General features: G+C 45.8%; 1 protein-coding gene across 3 annotated transcripts in view; it reads right to left on the bottom strand.

The window, feature by feature from the left end:
- Window positions 1-22710, bottom strand: part of TRIO (trio Rho guanine nucleotide exchange factor) — a 322955-nt gene that overhangs the window by 161198 nt on the left and 139047 nt on the right. For all 3 annotated transcript variants that reach the window (XM_074329065.2, XM_074329063.2, XM_074329064.2), the window contains exons 8-10: window positions 22474-22605; window positions 12872-13102; window positions 1682-1804 (exon numbers count right to left, since the gene is read on the bottom strand). In XM_074329065.2, coding sequence (XP_074185166.2) covers window positions 1682-1804; window positions 12872-13102; window positions 22474-22605 — 486 coding nt within the window. The remainder of the gene's footprint in view (window positions 1-1681; window positions 1805-12871; window positions 13103-22473; window positions 22606-22710) is intronic.

Here is a 22710-nt window from a genome sequence, read left to right as displayed (position 1 = left end):
GTAACTTATTGTACGGAAAAAATAAAGGGGAGATAAGAGCACATTTTCAATGTATCTTTTGATACACGGGGAAGGCAAAATGTTTTCCAGAACATAGAAGGGAGACCACAGGTAATGTAGATAAGAAAACCCGCAGATGCAGCCACATGTGGGGCAAGGCTGCTGAGCACAACCGTACTTCTTTTTTTTCCCAGTGGAAAGGCTGGGATTCGCGTTTTTACTTTACGCATGAAGACATGTAAAGAAGGTAATTTTTTAAAGGCATTTTCCCAAAATAGAGCTTAAGTGCAGTTTGTTTTGCTATCCATGATTCTATCCCGTATTTAGCTCCCTGCCTACACTACATATGATTGAACCCTTTGTCACGTAAAACCTACCGACACCCCAGCCACGGTTTACTCCTGTCTACGTTTGTTCTGCAGATTTGAGACTAGAGTGTTAGATATATATCGACACTCTCCCTTTTGTAAGTGAAGACCCTCCTTGTTTCCAGGCTTTTAAGTTTACTTGCTTAATATTACTATTCCCACACCAGTTTTGTTGTTGTTGTAATTGCCTGGTCCATCTTTTTCTGATACTTTATGCATTTTCAAACTTCCTAGATATTTAAGCTTTAGGTGTGTCCTTTGAAAACATTACATAGTATAACTTTTAAAAGATATTCAATTAGAAAATATTTGTCTTTTAATAAGTATATCTATTTTGTGCTTACTGTAATTACTGATATTTATGGACAAATCACTACATTTAATTTTGTGATTTGTATCATGACTTTTGTTGTTCTCATTCCTTTTGCTTCCACCATATCCCTTTACGTGAATTTTTATTTATCCGATCTTCTGTATTTCTTTTCCCTTTACAATTGTTTGGAAGTGATGATTTCTAACCCTAGACTGTTAGTGGTCATTCAAAACTACTAACATGCACACCTGAACTTGCAACTCTAGGACCCACAACACGCCCGGCGTCCTCCTCAGAACACCTTTCCACCTTCCATGTTCAAGCGCTCTGGTACTTTAGTTCCGTCTTGCTTTTAACTACCCCAAAATCACTGCCTTTTGTTTCCCTGGTTGATCCTTTGAGATTTATAAATGTATTTACCAACACGCGCGCTCACTGATGCCAGTCGTTTCTCCTCAGACTTTACTTCCTCCCTAGGAGCCCTTACTGTGCCCCGTTTTCAGACAAGGAAGTTAACCTTAGAAACTCTTCCCAAGTCACACAGCTAGTGAGCACTGCAGCCGATAGCTGAACTCCACAAATCCCATGCTTGGCACACACCACAGACTCTGCCTCCTGTTTCCTCAGCACACACACTTAACAGAACTGGGAAAAGGGTAAGAAATGCCGGCCTATCATTACAGAAATGCAAGGACTATTACTCTCTGATTGTGAACTGAAATTTCACAACACAGTCAACAGACAATGGGACAATAAATATGGCAAAAACATCCAAGGTGTTTTTGCTTCAAGAACACCACATTTTTCAAAAGGGTCAACTGACTAAAACCAGCTTTCCGTTTCGGCTACGACAAGTTCACTGAGTCTGAGCATCCTCTCTTCTGAATCGCCTTCGAACACATCTGGCCACGGCTAACTCATCGCAGGTGTGGTTAGCACAGCAATCAAAACCAGCCGCACAGGCATTTCTGAGAGAAAACAGTGAAAGCCATTGTTTTACCTGTGCCACTTCTTCAAAATCTTCATGACGTTTCTGCAAAGCTCTGGCCCGATGAAGAGATTTCCCCACGCCTGTATGTTTGCTCAGAAATGCTTCCCCATGGTTCTCAATCCAGTCCAGCACCTACAGTGAAAACAAGTACATATGCCATTAAAAAAAAGTTCTGCCTTGTTCAAGGTTTGGGACTATTCACTGAAGATATGTGCTGTTGTCAAAAGTCTGGAAGAAACAAGGAGGAGACAAAAAATTGGAAGCAACTGGATACTAATCTAACACACTTGAGAATTACATCTTCTGTCAGCTTTCCCACCACGATTTTAATCAGCTCTTACTTGAAACGTGTAAATCTGTCTACGTATAAATGTTACATGCAATCATTAAATTAAATCTCACCTCATTTTATGTATGATTGAGCCACCAAAACAGACTGGGTTTTATAAGACAGTCGTTATCAAGCCACACAGGACCAGTTTAACTTAACATTTTTATAAGACTTGAAGTTTCATAACTCAGGGCAATTCAAGTTAAACTACAGAGTTAATGTTTTCCTGTCTCTTCTTTAGAAGATTTGAAACATATTAAGTAAAACCTAAGAAAACAAAACACTTAACTGCCTCTGTCCTGGTCTTCCAGGATAATTTATTCTATAAACTAAGCTGAATTTAATTACTTAAAAGGTCTTGTTGAAATCCACTACAAGAAACAGTGAACGTAGAGCCATGCACCCCAGTGTTGTTTAGCTCGCCGTTGGGACTGATAGTTCATTGGCTCTTGGACTTGAGAAAACGCTGACAACATCTAACAAAATATTTACATTATATCAAATGCACATGCTTTGTCACTTTCTGATGGAGGGGAGAGAACTAGTAAAAAACTAAGTGATATCTTTCAGCTAAAAATTTTAGCTGAAAGACATCATTTAACTGCGCTGCTAACGTACTAGGCCACTAGGCCGCCTTGTACTTTGCATTTAAGTAAATATGGTAACCACGCATCTGGATTAAGATGGACCTGGGCCTGAAGCACCAACTGGGCAGGCACAGCTAGAACAGGGGTCTGGAGGGCAGCCTGGAAGCAGGATAGCACTGTGCCAAGGGCAAAATAAACTGGATTTAACAAGGGGTTGCTCGCTACAAACAGGATCCGCTGCCTTCTGTCACCTGCACAGAGGTCAGCGGTGCTGACAGATACCTAGAAGAAAAGACGCTGCTGGTTGGGGCCAGAGCCCCCTGTCCAAGAACAATGGACTTGTTCTCCATTGCTCCAAACCAATGACCTTGGAAGCCGAAGGCCTGAGTGAGGGTCCTTTCTGCACAGGGTTTAGGAGTTAGCAGTACATGCAACTAAAATGGCTTGTGAACCTCAGTAAATCTGTGATGGTCCTCTGTAAGGACCCCCGTAGAATCAGCAGGAACTGAGAATAGACGTGTGTGTGCACGTGGGAGGGCGGGGAGGGCACGAAGACGAAGCCCTGAAGCGGATGCTCAGGTCAAAGCCGCCGTTCACCTGATTAGCACAGCTCATTTCAGCACCTTTCTGTCACCACCACCACACTCTGCCGTCACCTGAGCTCACGCTACCAGGGGAATTCTGACTGGATCCATTCGTCTTCTGTCTACACCTCAGTCCCCAGGCTTCCTGAAAGCACTCTCCTCCCCGCCCTTCATTTCTAGCGCCTCCCACACAAATGCAGGGTCTGGCTGTGTGCTCTTAGGCAAGGTCCTTATTGGTTCGGAGCTGCAGCTCCCTCACCTGCTCAGGGTGACAATCCTGAGGACTGTGAGTATTCAGTCATATCTACCTTAAGCACCTTAACATCAGGGGCAAATATACAGCATTGGTGCCGCCCCCGCCTGTAAACCACAGCGCGTAGCGGGCTCCCACCTAACTGTGAGCTCTTGGTGGCACAGGCGTTTTAACTAGGGCACTCAGTACATTATCCTGAGCTATGAGGGGGGAGGGCTTTCCGTACTCCCATTAGCAGGGAGTGCGGCGCTCACTGCCAGACTTCCAGGCAGACATGAAGCCGCTGAGTTGTTTACACCACAGGCTCTTAGTAACATTTTAAAATTCACTCCAATGTCCAATGACAACTTCTAGACGCGTCAACCTCAAAGAATGGCTACAGTTAATGGCATGTGCCTCTGTGCATAAGGCCGGCACACACAGAAGACAAGGACCAAATATTTGAAGACAGGAGAATTGAGAGCTGTGTAAGTACCACCTGTGCCACAGCCCACCTGCCTCGCAGATCTGCGTGAAGAGCTGGACACTTAACCACCACTATTGCACACTCTGCAAAAAGAAAAGGAAACCACAGGTAAGCGGCAAACCTGATGGTCACTGGTAGTGCAATGCAGACTTGAAATAAGGCACAATTTCAAAAAGCAAAAGATGAACAGTATTCAGTAGAAAGGGCAGGAGAAAGCAAATGCAGTGTTTTAAACATAATAATAATTTGATTTTTAAGCCTAAGAAAAGTGTTGCAGGAAGCATAAGTTGGAACTAAAAGCTATTTTGAACCAACCGCTCAGAATAACCATGGGCATTTTTCTTTCATCAATGGTTCCTTTATACAAAATCGTAAATACCAGGTGAAATTATATTTCCAACACACATGAAGGCAATTCAAAGAAGAGTGTACAAATTCCAAGCACTTTATTAAAACAGCAGCAGACAATTATGAAATCCAGCTCATGCTCAAAACCAAGCTCTCCCACAGGCTTTGCCTTCTGTTAAAGTCAGAGAACATTTCCTGGGTTGCCAAGGAATCCTGAGTGAACACACTTGTCCAAGGAACATTTTAAAGACCTGCTTGTGGATTCTTTCCATTTAAAACAAACATATGTGCAGGTCAGGGGGCTTTCATCAACCTAGTCAGCCAACCTCCTCCATGACCTCAGCTGTGGCAGCTGCTATCATCTCTGTCTTGTGACCTCAACCCCAGGAAAAACAAGATGGGCACAGGATCTGCTGCTTGGCTGCAAATGCACGGCCGCCCTCTCCCTTGAGAGTATGGGGTGCAGAGATCATTCCTCTGTACAATCAGTGCCCCCTAATGGACAGTGACAGCTCCAACGTCAAGGTCGCTCCAAAGTGAGCCACCAACACTCGACACACAGATACTGGCTCTTCACATCCAATGTCAGATGTGCAGGAAATCCTGCGGATGGTTTAGCTAACTCCCTGTTTGTCAAGACAAGAGTGATTCACGACGGTTGGTACAATGACGCTCACATCCTAACTAGTAGTGGAGCCGCAGTCGGCATGGTTCTCTAGGGTGCTGCTGGGAAAACAAGACGAGACCGCTGACGTAAAACCACCACGGACCCACTGAGCCTGTCCACTTTTACCGGTAACTCAGGACCCAGAGAGTATTGAGAGAACGTGTAAAAAACATCTGTCAATTCCAGCTATGTTTTAAAGACACAACACACAGTGAATAAATGTTTTGTGTCATAATAGAGAGCTCCTTCTAAGTCACATTTTGTGCACATAAAAATGAAAACAAGCCCTTCTGATTCTAGATTTACTTCAAAAAACTACGATTACACAAAGCAAATGAAAAACAAAGGTACTTCTAAAATACTTGCCATTTGTTCTTTTTTTTACATAAAATCAGATTTTTCCAGTTGGAAAATATGAATTTCCCACCTGCTCTACCCTACATTCCCTATCAAACCAAAATTAACCCAGTTTCACTTACTTTAGTTACTTCCTTATTCCACTTGCTGGTTCTTATTTAAATCACTGGTGACGATAATGTAGAAATGGATATATTGTCTCTAGTTTTGCTTTTAAGTAAGTGCTGCTGAAAGAAGCATTTCATCAGGGCTTTCCTCATTATCATGTCAGCGGTATTTAAGGATCGTAACAAAGGGATGACTGGTCAACCAAGCGATGTCACTTGAGATTTCCTAATCGTAAGTAGGTGGCCAGAGAGGAGGCCTTGGCTTAGATGATTCTAACTTTTATTAAAGGCTGGCGTTTAGCCTTGCTGTGAAGATATCCAATATTACACCAAGAATGTACTTTACCTCCAAAGTTTAAAATCACAAATGAAGGAACACTGTGCGTGTAAATGACTGGACTCCATGGACTCATCCTGCCGTAAGCTGCAGGACACCTTTCCCCCCCGAAAGCTCAGAGCATGTTTTCCTTCTGAAGCCAGTGTCTCAGCCATGTCCCTTCCTTCCCAGGGGAGGCCAAGCCACATGATCCACTGCTCAGAGAAGAAAACAAGGCCTGGGCTAGCTGTGGAGAGCTGGCCTCCAGACTGCTAGCAGGTGCTCTCTCCCTGGCTTTCTGTTTCCATTTATCCACTCCTAAGGTGACTGAACTTCAAAATGTTAAAAAAAAAAAAATTTTTTTAAATGTGTCCTTAAGTAGCTATGTTTCTTTACAGTGGTGGGTGGGCAACTGCAGCTTCTAAGTAAGCCCTTTCCCCAGCTGAAAAGGCCCACTTACACAGTGCTTCTTAGTACAAGGTCAATTCCAATTTACTCTGAGTAGCTCACAAGTGAAGCAGCCCCCTCAGGTCAAGATCAATGAAGCAGCTAAAAATCCGCAAGACTTCCAGGATTTTTTTGAGACTTCACTTGACTTTCTTGAGATTCGGTTTTATTATCTGGAAAATGAGGGGCTTGGCCTGACATGATCACAACGGCCTCTGGCTCGACATTGTGATGTGTGTGCATAACTCTGCAGTGAAAAGAAACAGACACAAAATTCAACACGTATCCATGGGCTTTGGGGGAATAAGGGAAGGAGAAGGACCCTTTTAGGTCCAGCATTTTCAGCTGCCTGACGATAACGATGGTTCCCTCCCGCCCCACATTTCTTTATTTCTCTCCACCGGAGCCAGACCTTTCCGTTTCTTCATTCATTATGTTTCAAAAGTAAAATTAAGTTTGTTCTAAATATGCATGTATATAACTATCCTTAATATGGAAAGAGCTTTTAAAAAAATGGTTTCTAGAACATTCCAAAGTATTCTAAGCCTAATGCTCATTTGGAAAAAGAAGCTATTAAACACACACACACACACACACACACACACACACACACACACACACCTTCAGTGAAATGACACAGGGCAAATGAAGGGATGATACAGAACCAAAATGACCTGTGTTACAAGAGCTCCTTTTGCTTAACGAACATACGCGCATACGCTGTGTCACTTCACGCACTTTCTTGGCGGGAAGGAGCACAGGTGAAATCAGTGAAGAAGCATCACAAAGACGTCAGCAGGCTCTTAAACTCTGACATCACCCATCCATTCATCCATCTTCTAAAAACATATGCATCACTAGTTCTCCTGGACTCACCCAAGTTTTAATTACCTAAGAACATGAAATTTCTCAAGGAAAATAAAGAAGCTAAGGAAGGGAGGAAGGGAGGGGAGAAGGAAAGTAGGTAGGTTATTAATCCTATAAATGTCTCACCTTGGATATTCCCATCAAACCCCAACCAAACCATCACTCTACCAACATGGGTTAATCCTTTTAGCAATTTTCTAAACTTCTAAAAATTATTTTTCATATTCTTAGTTTGGAAATGAATATAAAATAGTCTAAAGTTGTCCAAGAAAAATCTTCCTGTGTCCAGATAATGTTATCTGGGAAAGTAAAGTTATTATGTACAGATTAAGTCTACGTGTTGAACTATGTAAATGTATATACGGATATAGGTAAGCATAGGTGCATGCATGAATCTCCCAGTCAGCGAATCACCAGGCACTTTCCCCCCAGGGGGCCCTGGCAACGTGGCTGGCACTCGGTAAAACAGAATCCCACGCTCTCTGGGATTTGTCTTGGCACTGCCCACTCCTGACCACGCTGGCTCTGGAGTACATCGTCCCCAGTGGCTTGATGGCCTCAGCTCCCTGCTCACTTCTGATTTACCTCAGTCCGCTGGGTTCCTCTTGGTTTCACTGGCTCAGTGTCAGCTCTCACACCCTTGTGGGGGATAGATTCATCCATTTTCCAACCTGTTACCTCCCACTGCTGAACTTTCAGCTCTTTTGGAGCTGTGGTTACTGAGATCACTCTGACAGTCAGTCTCTCCTGGGTTCACCAGGACAAAGGTAACTGAAGCCGACTCTAAACTCACCAGGAAGATCAGTGCCCAGGCCGAAACACCTGCCCTCCAACACTTCCTAATTCCCACTGAGAAACTCAGAAAAGATGGCAACCCTCTTTAACTACTCCTCTCAAGAGGCACACTCAGAATCATGCGTGTGGGAATGTGAAAAGACGAAGACTGTTCAATAGCTAGGGCTATGGAACGGTTCTGATGAGTGGGATGAGAAAAACCCACCCTCCTGACGTAAAGTCACGGGCACAGAACAAATGAGGTTCAGGAACCTTCACTTAAGAGCTAGGTCCCGTGTGGGTGGTGCCCCTGAGTTAGGCATCACAGAGACAGATGGCATTTCCTGGCAAGGAACAGCAGCCTAGGGCCCAAGGTAAACCTGTGAACTCACTCCTCTGCAGACCTGGAACCTGTTTCTTTGCCTCTTTGGCATATTCTGACTTCCTTCCCCAGCTGGAACTTGGCATTTAAGACCCTCATTTTGCATCCAAGTGCCAAAATCTTTAATATTTTAAATATTTCATCACACTTGCAAAATTCCCATGCACTGAAATTATCCCTTTCTTCCTCAGCCACCCTTAACTCCCCAACCTCAGTCAAAGCTCCTGTTTCTTCAGGCTGATCTTCAGCTGGTTTACTTGATTCCAAGGCCAACCCTCCCCCACTCCAGAATAAATGAAGAAACTTAGCAAAATTTGGGAATTCCTTAAATGTCTTTATCTACCTACTCATTCACTCAACGAATACTGAGCATCTGCTATCCCAGACATTTGGGGAAACACCAGGGAATTGAAAAAACACAGATCGCTGCCCCCGTGGACCTCCCATTTCTGCTATGACTTCTCCATGACGTGCGTGAACGTCTCCAGTGGGAACTTCCTGTGTCCTCACCTCCAGTCCGGCTCATCACACTGCAACCGGAGCGATCTTTCTAATGCAAGTAGCATCACGCCCCCCCCACACACACACACACACACACTGCCCACAGCATCAGGTCAGAACGCTCTGCAGATGGTCCTTGAACTCGTGGTGAAATGGGGGAAGCATGAACTTAACAGGCTGCTGTGGGCATCACGTGAGCATTAGGAGGAGACACACTTACACGGCAGTGAAGACGCGCTCGACGAGCTGGATGCCACACAGCTGTGCCCTCACTCAGCCCTCACAGCCACTCAGGCCCTGGCACAGTTCACGGCACTCGGTCACGGCTCACTGTGCCCCTGCAATGGTGTCCTACGTCGTACAGAAACAAGTCCCCAGCCTTCGTCGGGAGGTCATGCTTCTAGCAGCCGCCCCAGCTCAGGCCTCCCCACCTCTCCACCCTGCCCTCACCAGGCCGCCTGCTGTTCTTCAGGCAGGCCCTGCCCTTTCATGTCTCTGCTGTTTGCAATTCCCGTTGCCCACTCCTCAACCTGCTGAGACCTTCCACCCTGCCCCTCACAGATGGGCTCAAACCCTGCCTCTCCCATGAAGATTGTCCTGGTGCCCGTGCACCTCTCTTACAGGACTCTTCGTTTTCCTTGTATGCGAGTCCCTTGACATTTGAGAGGAATAGGAACAAAGCTCTCAGGAACCCCCAAGTTTGCACAAGTTGCTGCAGCATAAATACGTCCCCTCAGAGTGCACGCACAAGGTAGGGAGACAACAGATGAGCATAGCTAGTTCTGTTTACTCCCTCACTCTGGTGGCATCTTGACGGGTATGACTCAAATTTATGCCTTAGCGAAATTATAACAATAAACAAAGACATACATGCTAAATCGGAGCATGTTAGGTCTAATTTACCAGACTACTAAACCATCTACTCTTACCAGATTACATGCCTTGAGAAAAGGGAACTTTGAGCTATTCAACATACTTAACTCTGTACCTCTAGGAATATCACACACTCAATAGACATTTTGGGAAAAAGAAAGAACGAAGTGTGGATGACAAGACTCTAGAGTGGACTGGATTTGCTTGACCATCTTTTCAGAATATTACTTAATGGCCCCACATCAACCTGGAGCAAGCTCTTCCAAGACATAACTCAGCGGAGAGGACGTTCGCACACACTGGGAAGAGGGAGGCTTTTTCAGCACGTTTCTTTCGGGGGAGTCGGCCTGCAGATTTCCAGGGCCTGTTCACCTCACCTGCCGTGTTGGAGTAACTAGATCCCACCCATCCAAGAGGTGGGCGGGCTGAACCGGAGAGCAGGAAAACGGGTTTGATAGCATCCTGCTATGAACCACTTCCAAACTGCCATCCCATTTGGATGAGCACAGCAAAAATAAATGATCGTGTTACAGTAAACTGAAGCATACGCTGCTTAGCAGTAACCCAACCATTCATTGATTCAACCAAACATCCACTGAGGGCTGCTCTAACAGTAAAGAGAAGCCATGGGAATATACACACAATTTGACGATCAGGAAATACGACAGAGAATGGACTTTATTTTTAAGTTAACAGCGAGAAAGATTAATATTGGCTAGTAGCCAGTCTGTGTACTGGGGCACATTTCCCACTTCCCACCCCATCTGTTGATTTGGACAAATGCTAAGTATTATGCAAAGTAGCTTCACGGACCCACACACACCGCACTAGACTCCCATCGAAACTCCTTCCATGTAGAAATTATGAAATTGCCTTTGCTTTTTCTGAAAAAATTAACCACTTAAGCAGAACGACTTTTGTTTTAAAAGTCAAACTCCCCATGCCATCCTCCCGCTGTCCCCTCGTCAGAGGTGCACTATTAACAGTCTAACATTTATGCTTCCAAGTAGTTTTTCACGTGTCTGTAGGGTTGTGTTCATAAAAATGTCCTCATTCCATACCTACTGTGTGGTAAGTGGCTTTTGTTTTTTTCTCAACAGTATTTACAGATGCTTTTTCATCACCCAAACAACCACAGAATAACCACTGTGGTATCTCTAGTTGGCTAAAGTACAACTATTTGGGTTTTTTCCATGTCCTCTCAGCTTCCTTCTCCTACTCCATGCTCAAATGGCAAAGATTACCACATGCTGTATAATTTGTTGAGTGTCAGAAACACAATCCTCTGCACTCCTTTAAGGCAAAGTGTTTGCTTTACTTCATCTCATCAACTCTGCTCCCTGCTCCCCAGGTCAAGCCTACATAGCAGTTTCCTGGCTGCATAACAAGTCCAAACCATTCCCCACCATTTCATCAACAACACCTTTCCCTTAAAGACCAATTATCTGTTTTGTATGGAACGCTAACAGAACCATGTACACACTGTGTACCACAAAACACTTTCTCCTACAGACAGCTTACTCAACCTACTGTTCTTGAGAAAAAAAGCTAGCTGGAAGAACTGGCCCATTATTGTCATAATGACCTTTCTACATATAAAAATTAACTATCTGCTGTTTTCAAATTCAAGCGCATTTAAGTACTTGGTGTCAAATTAAATGGCTGGACTCCCCAGGCTGTTCCCAGAGGCTGCCTTTCCTCACGCGCCCCCCCCCCCCAACATAAACAGTCCAGTGGCTTCTTATGTGACTGGGGCCCCAAGGAGCCATCAGAGCTGGGGGTGAAAGAAGGAGGGGGAGCCCTGCTACTGCTTCAGACACAAGTGCAGAAAGAATGTCAGTCCAGGGATGTGTAATGAACACTTGATCCAAGAGACAGAGAGGTAGGCAAGAAAATCCTTTAAGAATTACATTTAAACTACTAACATTTCATGGTTTATGAAAATGTTAGAACAATTAAGAAAAACTAGTACTCGTGCTTTCGACCTCACAACTTCATTCTCACAGCAACTCCTAGGCTGGGACGCCTCCCTCTTCACTCCTTGCTCTGTATTCTGTCCCTGGCAATTATCTTCTTTGACTAAACATTGTAAAGAAGCATGAATCACATCACAACCATCATTCCTGAGCCACTTTATATATGCAACCTTCAGAGAACTCAAAAACGTAAGTAGATTCAAGTTATGGTGTGTGAGAATTAAAAATTATGGCACAATTAAAAGAATTTTGAACTCACCAGATTCCTGTTGCATGAAAAATGATGGTCAGTATCATGCGCAGAATCAACACAACTTTCCCCAATCTCGGCCCATTCAGCAGAAAACCCACTCACCTTCAGGTGATACTGGGGGAGAGTGAAAGCCGAGCTCCTGCACGTCTGAACAAAGCACCTGGGCTCCTGGACGCTCCAGGAAAAGAGTCGTTTTGTCCTGGACCTATCACTGTGGTTTTGTGCCAACTCCCTGGATGCCACGCGCTTCCCTGCACCTCCCAGATTCCTCATCCCCAGAGCTGACACCGCATCCGCAGCCTGGTTTCCCGTTAGAGGGCAAGGACACAACTATACCTTCTTTATCACTAAAGCTCTATCATAGTTGATGTGCCGCCAGTTTTAACCCCTGAAACCCTGGAAGCAGGATGAATTCTTATTCCATAATAAGGAGGTAAACAATATGGGGGCTGGTCTCACTCTTCTTAGTTTTGTAACAAGCACAACAAAAGGGATGTCAAGTGCTTAGAAGTGAAGAGTCATAAAAGTCCACTCTTCATTAATTAGACAGTCATTTATTAAGCACCTACTGTGCCCCACAGACTGCACTACCAGGTGGGAAGAGACGCATGATTAGCTTAGTGTTAGAGTAACCAGACAGCAGCGACCTTAAATTGTAACAACACCCTGGCTTATATGAGCACCACCGGCATTACTGTCACAAGCAGACATAATTGGGAATGCCCTGTTTCAAGAACAAAACTCAGTCTCGTTAAGGCCCTGCACGACCTCATGTGTTCCATGCACACGAGCTATTAACTTTCTGGCTGACAGCAGCCCAAGCACGCATTCTCAAAGCCGTTTTCACTCATGGTGAGCAAAGGGGCGGGCGTGCGCGCGCGTGCACAGTCTCCCCCTTCCGTTTCCACTCACTCCATCAGCAGACACGCCCACCAGGACGCAGGACTCCCCAAAAGGGGGTGTGTGTGTGTATGCGTGCGCTGGTAGTTTTTTCTCCCACCTTTATCTCCCGCTCCCCATCGCACAGACACGCCCAGCAGGACAACGCATTCCCCAGGCTCCCAGTGCGCCCGTGGCACGCCCTACGGGGACAGCGCCTCGTGGACTGACCTGCTGCACATCCTGCTGGAACACGCACAGCTGCAGCCTCTGGTGCAGCCGCACCTTGCGGTGCTGCCAGATGTTCTCCAGCTGCCGCTGGTGGTGCAGCACCTCGTGAATGACGTCCAGGACATGGTGCACCGCCTTGGAGTAGTTGGCGGAGGCCGTCAGGGAGTCGGAGCTGCCGGGCGTCAAGGGCCGCTGGAGCTTGTCGAGGAGCGACTTCCCGTCCTGGCTCACCTGCCCGCAAAACAGAAGAGCCTTTAGACACAAGTGACCGTTGGAGACCGGCGGCTCGCAGTTGGCGCCCAGGCCGTGCTGCACTGTCCTCGGATGTGTGCACACGTGCACACACCCACTCATACACACACAAACCATCCTTTTACTCAAGCCGCATTTTATAAAGAACAAAATAAAGTTAAAAACAAATGCATCCGTTACCCAATGACACCTCATGGCCAAATGTGGTAAAACACTGAATTAAAAGAACACTCACCATCATAAAACATTGTAGTAGGAGCTATTCTTAATGAAAAACAGCATATTGTCTTAAATGACATAAATCAGCTGATTTAAAATTGCACTGCTGGGAGATCTGTAAATTAAAACTTTAATGATTTCAGGTTGAGATATTGTGTTATAATAGGATACAGCATCACAGTGGAGTGAAATTTTAATGCTGAATGTTGAAACCTCAGCTTACAAAAGATCAATAATTTAGGAACAGGCAAGAAAGATGCACATAAACTTTCTGACAGAGTTGGATAGCAATTTTACTTCACAAAAAGAAAAATGTAAATGCCATTTTATTTGGTTCATTAACTTTAAAAACTAATGTTAATTAAAACGCCATCATCTTTTAAAAGAGCTCCCAGGGCACACTATGCAGCTAACTACCGAAGTACAATTAAGTGAAAGCATTCGCTAACCAAGGGAAGAAAACGTGAGGTGGAACACGGCAAGAAAAGCGTTACGTGGTTTTCATTTTTACGTGATTTTTAGGATTTAAGAATGACTATGTTGGATTTGGTAGAAAAAATATGCCCGATCAGACAATTAAAAGGGCAGGTGGCACATAAAGCGACTGCGCTGTGAGACTCGCAGGACTTCTTCAGCAAGGCCTCATCGCCATGCTCTTTGTGCTCAGACACTTCTCTTTTCTAATTTTAAAAAATGGATTTTTCAATTACTGCTGATATACAATATTAGAATAGCTTCAGGTGTACAAACAACATCTGATTATCTGAAAACCTTGGGTTTCTACTGCAAGGAGGAACAAACATTGTCCGGAGGGAAATCCTCAGGACAGACAGAAGGAGGGAAATCATGGGTGAAGGGGGAGGCCAAGACGGGAAGCGCCTAGAAACCAAAATCTGGGGGCAAGTGAGAGGCCTGTGGAATTTTCTGATCTCTTCCTTTAATCCTCTTATAACGTTAAGTCCTGCTGGAAGGGAACATATTTTTTTCCCAATACCTGGTTTTGAGATCTTTGTTGGAAGCGCTGACCGCTCCTTATAAAGGCCGGCTGTCACCCTTCACAGATTAATATTGATCTAGTACCCGTATAGCAAGACGGCAAAACCTAAGTGGAAACAAGCCAAGGAGACATAACCAAAGATAACAGGTAACACAAGAACCAACTGGACCACTGACTTAGTGTCAGGCATGTGTGAAAACAAGAACAGCAGGAACGTGAGTCCTCTTTGTAAAGCAGGGAGCCGCCCCCAGAAGTCACTGAACTTGACTGGGCATTTCTGATACAAGCACCATGAGGAAGGGAGGCACAGAGAGTGACCTAGGGGAGGGACTTACTGTGATGGAGTCAGAGGCAGGATATTACCTCAAAATGAAGACGTGTCCTGCTTTCTGCAATTATCCTGGCAAGGCTCTATTTAACACATAAACACACCGTGTTTTTCTTTTTCTTGCCTACTCTAATGTACACTGATTTTTCTGGGAAGGCGGTTACCATGTTAATTAATCAAAGTAAGGCAGTGCTTGGTTTTCCTCAGAACTTGACAAGAGTTGCTTTTTCACAATGTCAGCACAATGACACCATTCTCAGCGTGGGAGTCACCAATCTAGCACAGGTCCAGCGTGCGTCTGTAGTTGCCACCATCACAATAGTTTTACATATGCGGCCAGCATCTGAATGTCTAATTGTTTGGTCTTCTAATATGCACCTAACTTAGGCATTTGTAGACTGAAGCACGTTTCATCGTGAATCACCTTTTGTCTCTGATTTCTATGCAGAATATATGTACTTTATATATGCACACATCTAAATGTTATGTGAACATAATTATCCATACATTTTATTTCCGTAGGCATCATAAACTTGTTGTTAAACCAGTGGGGGTACAGCCTCTCTCAGGACTGAGAACCAGAGCTCCAACTCACATAGTTCACCGCGTACAGAGCCTAGAAACAACTCCTTATAAACATGTCCTCTATGTCTTACTCCTTCTAACACACCTACGGCAGGAAACGTACACAGAGCACACGATTTGGTGAACGTGTGTCAGATGGGTAGAGATCAGAAGGGGGGGCAGAAGCTGAGAGCTGCCTCCTCCAAGTCCACCCACCCCTCCCTCCTGGAGAGCCAAACCCCTCCAGTCTAGAACACCCCAGCTATAAAACTGGATTTCCCAGCCTTGCTTACAAGCAGAGGTGGCCAATACACAGAAGTAACGCCTGTGAATGGGGCTTCCAGCAAAGCCGCTCAGGCCGCTGGGCACGCTCATTCCCCCGTGCCGCTTTCACCTCCTTGATGCCGAGAACTTGAGGGAGAGGCCATGGAGCTTCAGCAGCTATTAACGACCTTGAGTAACCTTAAGGACAGCAGCGCACCCGCTGAAGAGCCAAAATGAAAAGACAAAAAGGATCCAGAGATCCTTACTCACAGAGCTACCACATCAGTCCCGGAAAGCCAGCCTTGGGACTTCTCCACTGGCAGAAGGCAACCCTCTATCTCAAGCCACTGTGTTGGATCTTAAACCAGCAACACAAGACGACAGGTGGTTTCCCCGCACTCACCTAGTCTCCAAAGGCATCCATGTAACATCACTAATGTTCTACTACTGAGAAAGAATACGTAATCTGAGCAAGAATATTCCAATGATTCTGCCTTTCCCTGGGTGGCTTCGCAACTGTTCAACAGAGCTCAAGAGCAGATCTCATTACTGGGTTTAGAACGCCACGCTTGCTCATGGTGGAGGGGTGGTGAGGAACGGCTGAGTACGAGAACACAAATTCCGTAACAGAAGACAACTCATTAAGCAAATGTTGCTTTCCGGGAAGTCCTAAGCAGGGCTTGCAGTGCCTCTGCTGGGGCCACTGCTGGTATCATCACTTAAAGAGGTGGCAGCAGAAGCAGCAGGAAAGATTCTGGGCAAGGAAACACCTCTTGCATCCACTAAGACCAGACAGCATGCAACTCCAAATGCGTGCTCAGGTACCACGTTTCTCCAAGAAACCTTTCAGAAGTAATTATATTTTGTTTCAGTGTAGCATGAATAGATTAGTCACTTTAACAGGTATTATTCAAGCACATAAAGGGTATCATGTATAGTTTTACTAACTTTTAGCAAAATATCTTTGTCATTGCAAGTACAGTAGCATCATGTAGGGAGAAAATCTGCTGGAATTGTATGGATACTGTCCTATTGTATAGGAATAAAGGCTTTTAAATGGTACAGAATAACCAGAAGAAAATTATTATGGAGAAGTATATAGCAACTAAAACATTCATACATAATTTAAGTACTGAAACAAGGGCTACACACAGAAGCTCCTACCAGTAACATGGGCCAGTGACCTTGAGAAAGGTCCCGTGGAGGCAGCAGTATTTTCCCGTGCCTCAGGGAGGCCACCCAACAGAGGGAAGGCAGCGTCCTCACCTTCAGAGTTTTGGGCTTGCCTCTGGGATGGTTCTTTCTCTAGGCAAAGTTCTTAGTCATTAGCTTCTCGAGGTCCATCCTTCTTCTTTCAGCTATTAGGTTTCTTCCTCAAAATCATATCAATCTAACCATGTTTGACCTCAGCCCAGGATTTTCAGATCGGAAAAACCAAAACAAGACCAAAGGAGCCTGCTGGGGCAGCTGCTAGTAAGGTCAGATGTGTGCAGAAAGCACGCCTGTTCTGTACATGCCACTTGGGCTTGAGCTTTTTAGCTCCTATATTTCAAGCCCTTGCAAAGTCTCAAGTTGAGTTTGGGGGGAAGGAGAGCGACTGTTGCACGGTCAGTTGGCTCTGATGTTGTGCCAAACGTTGATGCCTGCACCCCTCCCTACAGCAATGCTGCAATACCTAATGAAGCTTTGAGACAACCGCTTTACAGAAGTTACTCCACAGCAAGGTGGGCGAACTCCCACACATCACAGACACACGATGCTAGTAAGTTTATTACCCAGGTGACTCATGCTGCTGTTTGTCTTTCTCGCATGCTAATAACACTAACAATGCCATCACCCATTTATCCTGGGCTTTAAAAAAGGAGCTCCACCAGCTTAGCAGGCTGCGAATCAGTCATTTCCACGAGGTCCTGCTGAAGTGTGCAGTAAGTCAGCACACCTGTTAACTGAGAAACTGATGCAGCAACGAAACCCTGAAGTCACATGGGGTCCGTGCCGGCCAAAGCCAATGTGGCCGTTCACCTTTCCCCTCCAAGAACCGCTGCCCACGGCTGCCATGGCCAAGACCCACGGCAGGTGCGTGGACACCCACACACAGGCTTACCTCCCGAGTCACATACTCAGTGTTCAGGGTGGTACAGGATGGCATGGCCATGCTGAGATGGCAACCATTTGTATGAATTCAGTTTGTTGAGAAAGGAGTTGATGAGTTTGCTTCCTTCAAATAAAATGCTAAAAATGACCACTCTATACGCGGTTGCTAAAACTCGAGCGTCTCCCAGGTTGTGTATGGCTTCACTCTGCTGTGATCACCGACAGCGGGCATTGAGCCCCGGACCTGGCAAGCTGGAGCAGGCGGAGGTTACACGGCACAGGTCCGCTCCTGCTGCTGGAACACAGACAAGGCTACACGGGACACAGAAAAGCGGGCGTTTGTGTCTTGGAAAAAAGTGCTGGGACGGTTTCCCACAGCAAACTTGTATCATCAGAGACTAGAAACTATAGACACTGTTTAAAGACAAAAAATTGTGGAAGCGAGAAAGAGAGGGAGGGAAGGAGAGCAAAAGGAAAAGCCTTGTTTTCAAAATTCCTACTCCTAAGTGACCCTGCATCCATAGCAGGGGTCAATTTCTGGGGATAAATGTCTTCCGAGCAGACGCACCCCCTTTAGAGCAGGGTAGGACCGTCTCTCAGTGTGTGGTCTGACCAATCACGGAACCACTATGGGAAACCCACTGCAAACGGAGAGTCACTGTCTCTGGGGGCAGCGTGTGAGAAGCGGCACTTTTAACTCAAGTTAGAAAAACACTGATTTAGGAAAGAGAAAGATCATTTACAGAACACTTCCCTTCCCATCTGTCTTCTCCCTCCCCTCCTGACATGGAGAAAAATGGGGCCAGGCTTTCTAAGGAAGTGGGGTGGGGGGGGGCAGGGGGGCTGCTGAGAGAAGCCAGACAGATAGGTTGGGAGATTGAGAAGACTGAGCAAGTACACTAATTAAATAAATTAACATACAGAGGATCAAGGAAGCCAGTTTTCTTGCTGTCTGAGAAGGGATTTAGGAACAGAACGGGAAAAGCTGCAAAGAACCCTGATGTATTGGATTAGTAGTGGAAATACCAGTATGAACACGTGTGGTATTAAAACAGAGACAGACACAGACAGACACCGCAGCAGCTGTGGATGGAAGGACGCATGAATGGAGGGAGGAATACCTATCGACATACATGTTTCCTGACTCTGCTCACAGGGCCAAGCAGCCCTGACACCCACAGGTAAACAAGCACTCTCCAGCACCCAGGTCTTAGTTTCTAAATACCACACAGCTGCACGAGGAACCAGACCTCTTGGTGAGATGGCTGGTCTCAGGGACCAGGCAGAGAAAGAACAAGATGAACCTGGGAACTCACTGTTATGCTAGGACGTAACACTCAAATAATGATAGGGATATATCAAAAACCCCACAAAGGGGCTCCTGCTGGCCAAATGTGGACAATTTAGGCATCGAAATTGAGTGCTGGATTATAACGCACTGGATAGAATAAGATTCCGTATGTTTATAATGAAATAATGAATAAATGAGTGAATGAGAAAATAAAGCTCTTCTGTATGCTGGAAAAGTCCACCTAATAAACATGGAAGAAATGATGGAAATAAATGTCCACCTTCAGACGGCCGTCATAGTGTCGCTGATATGGGCAGGAATCACCAGAGGTGCTAAGGCCGCGAAGGGAAGTCTGATCAGGAACAGACATTGTGTCATCATCAGCGCATCTCCCCACGAAATGCTCATCCTAGACAAATTTTTCAGTGGTGTTTTTGAGGGAGAAACCTTGCAGACACTGAACCTCATGGAGCGGTCAAGGTTAACATCACCAGTTGCAGGATGGGTCCAACCTGAGCCCCTGCTGTGACACTGGGGGAGGGGGTGGGGCAGTCGGTCCCTGAGAATGGGCAGGAGGCTGAGGGACAGCTACAGAATGAAAGGCCTGTAATCCCTAAGACTGTCAAAGCCATGAGGCAGAGAAAGACTAAAGAATGTTCCACTGCAAAGCAGAGGTGCCCACCCTCGTAATGCCTTCTGCTGGACAGCATTCAGGGGCCAGGAGACAGACAGCAGACACACTTGGGAAATACAATGAGTCTGTGGGCAGGACGTCGTGTTGCATCACTGCTGATGTGCTGATGACTGCACACAGAGGGAGAGAGTGGAGAAATGTAGTGAAATATTAAAAACTGGGTAATCTGGGCCAATGGAGTGTGGAAGTTCTTTGTTCTATTCTAATACTTCTCTATAGCCTGAAATTATTTCAAAATTTTAAAAAAAGGCAAAAAAAATTGTTCTGTTGCATTGAAAGTTTTTCTGCTCATCCAGTTCAAATTTCTGTCTCCTTGAGTTTATAGCTCAGTTGCAAACATGTTCTTAGGCTAAAAATTGTGGATTAGTCATCAAAATTGGGAAGCTGTTTACTTGCCATCAAATTATCTTTAATTATTAGTACGAATTTGAAATTGAATGCAACTGCACCAAAGGTACACATAAGTTCCTATGTCAAGATGCCCCTTTTTATAGAATGTACTGATAACAGAGAGAAAATCCTGCACTGTGCTACAAGTGCACAGGGCAAAAGGCAGACGGAACTGGCTGGCGGGGCCAGAGGATGACACTGGGCAGGGCAGGTTGATTCCCACGTAAGCCACGCAGGCCAAGACTGGAGCCCAGCTCCTGCCAACGTCCTCGTGTGCAAGCTCGTCAACCCACAGTGGTCTGGAACCTACCACTGCCATCGAAAAGGAGCGCCCGAGAAAACCCTTAGTGAGCAGGTGAGTGAAGGCCTCATTACAGCATGGCTAACCGGGTCACTCCCTTTCTACTGCAGGTTGAAATTAGAAGATGCACAGAGACGGTACACTAGGGGAAAGAACTTAATGCTTTTGGAAACTCACAAAATCCTCATGAAATGGTGTCGTGCGGGGGACCCTGCTCGCTGTGCCATTTGTCGTGCGGGAGACCCTGCTCGCTGCGCCGTTTGTCGTGCAGGGCGGCCTTGGGGGTCTTTGCTCCCGCTCCCCATACAAGAACGCAGGATATGGTGAGGCCAAAAAGGAACACCCACGGAGCCATAGGTAGGGGAGTCATACCACTATATTCTCTCTGGCGGCACTATACTCTCACTGGAGGCTGGATCCACACTGTCTGCAAACCGCCATCCACACTTGCCAGCCCAGCCGCCATCTTCTTGCTAGCCCCATTCTTCTCTCGCTTCGCTAGCGTAGCCACAGCAGTTATATTAGTGGCCAATGGCTCACTGGTTACAGCTAACGGCCAACTAGCCACAGCTGATGTCATCCAATCACAGTTGATGGCCATTTACTACCTGAGCCAACACCTTTCTATGTGAGGCCAAGAGCCTGGAAACTGCTTTTTGGGGTTCTGTCCCCACAAATGGTGTAATGAAAAATGCCAAATCTGTTCAATTTTCATTTGTCCTACAGAAAAGTCTATCACTTATTTATACAGTCCCTAATAAACTAGATAATCAAATTAGCTAACAAGCATTAGATGCAAAATTAAGAAGCGTGATACAGAGTTGACTATTCTTTAATTCCATTGACAACACAAAATGGTGCTAATAAAAAAGCAATCTTGTTAGGCAAAAAGGTGACTAGAGGAACACGTATATAGATACCAGCTTCCACGGGAAGGAGATTTGACTGAGCACATTCCGAAGCATGTGAAGGGCATCAGGCGTCTGTCTATTCCCCGCTGGGCCCTCAGGGGTCAGGAGGCCTGAGCCCAAGGGCCTGAGCGTGACAGAGCTGCTGGTGAGGCAGGAAGTGCAGGCTGAAAAGCAAGTGGCCAGTTTCCTCCCCACAACCTTCACAAGGGGATGTAGTTCAAATCAAGGAAGGACTTGGCTTTATACTGTTATTAAACTTGTGCTGTGCGCGGCCCTCTGCTAGCCGGGCGGGAACGTTCTCACTAAAGGTGCACAGTAATCATCCACATTCGCACACACACACAGTATATTATACGAGCTCACGATTCAAGGAGAATGGAGGACATCAGGCATAAAGCAAGCCCACAAGCCCACAGAGAATTCCTCCTCACTCCCCACTCACCTCCAGGAATTTAATCAGTGTCATCAGGCCGGCTGGTGAAGGGCCAGACGTCGGGGACGTGGACAGGGTGAGGCGCCGCAGCCCCCCTGCAGCTGTCAGCATGTCTGCGCCCAGCGGGTCACGTGACACGACTGCAGGGGGTGGTGGCTGGGGACGTGAATGGGCCTGCTGGGGTTCATGTCCCTGCACCACCTCCTACAGCCCTGGACCTGGCACAAGTCACTGAGTCACTGGGCCTCAGTTTCCTCATCTGAGATTAACAACGGGGTGAATAACAGTACATGCCCCAGAGCTCTGAACATTAAGTATGTGATTATATAAAGTCCTTATCACATAGCCTGGCACAGAAGAAGGTGCTAGAACATAAAACAGGGATGCATTAAATAAGCAAGTTACCCTAAAACGATAAAGAAAACACAACGCTGAGATTTCTGAAACAGCAAGTCAGTTTACATACTTGAAAATAAGCGTGTGCTTTGTAATCCAGAACACGAGGCTGCATCGATTGGCCTCTTTTCTAGAAAGTTTCATTTAGGAAGATTAAATAGAGTTTGACTAGACCGAACAGCACGTATTTCCTAAATACATGTAGACAAGACATGGGAATTTCATTTCTTTTAGCAGATGAAAACATAAGCACTCTAATAATGGAAATCCACAATTGTGAAGAGTTTGCTCACAGCCCACCATCCTGTTTGACTTACTGTCTTTCACTGCCTACTTGGGTTTAAGAGTTACAATAAAACTGCAGTTTAATTCAAAATCACGTTTTTTTTAGGCTGGCCAAAGCTTCGATGTTTCTCAGCTTTCCGCACTGTGACACAGAAGTAATGGAGCGGAGGTGAGGGTGCCTACCTCCGAGTAAGCCAGGGTGACGTGCTCATAAACCCCCTGGTGGTGATGGATGGCGTCCTCCAGATCCTGCAGCTCCGAGGGAAGGTCCACCTCGCCACATGCTTTACACCACGAGTCCACATTGCTCATATACTTGGAAGAATAAAAGAAAAAAGATTATGTCCATTAGTGGCAATTTACAGTGAGAAGTGGCTGCTTCTTAATGCACTTCTGAAACAAGGGCAGTTGAGGGCGTCT

The sequence above is a fragment of the Rhinolophus sinicus genome, chromosome 3 (genome assembly GCF_057876585.1).
Source record: "Rhinolophus sinicus isolate RSI-liver-muscle chromosome 3, RSI-T2T, whole genome shotgun sequence".
NCBI lineage: Eukaryota > Metazoa > Chordata > Mammalia > Chiroptera > Rhinolophidae > Rhinolophus > Rhinolophus sinicus.
Note: the sequence above shows the minus strand (reverse complement) of the source record. Positions and strands in the feature narration are given on the sequence as shown.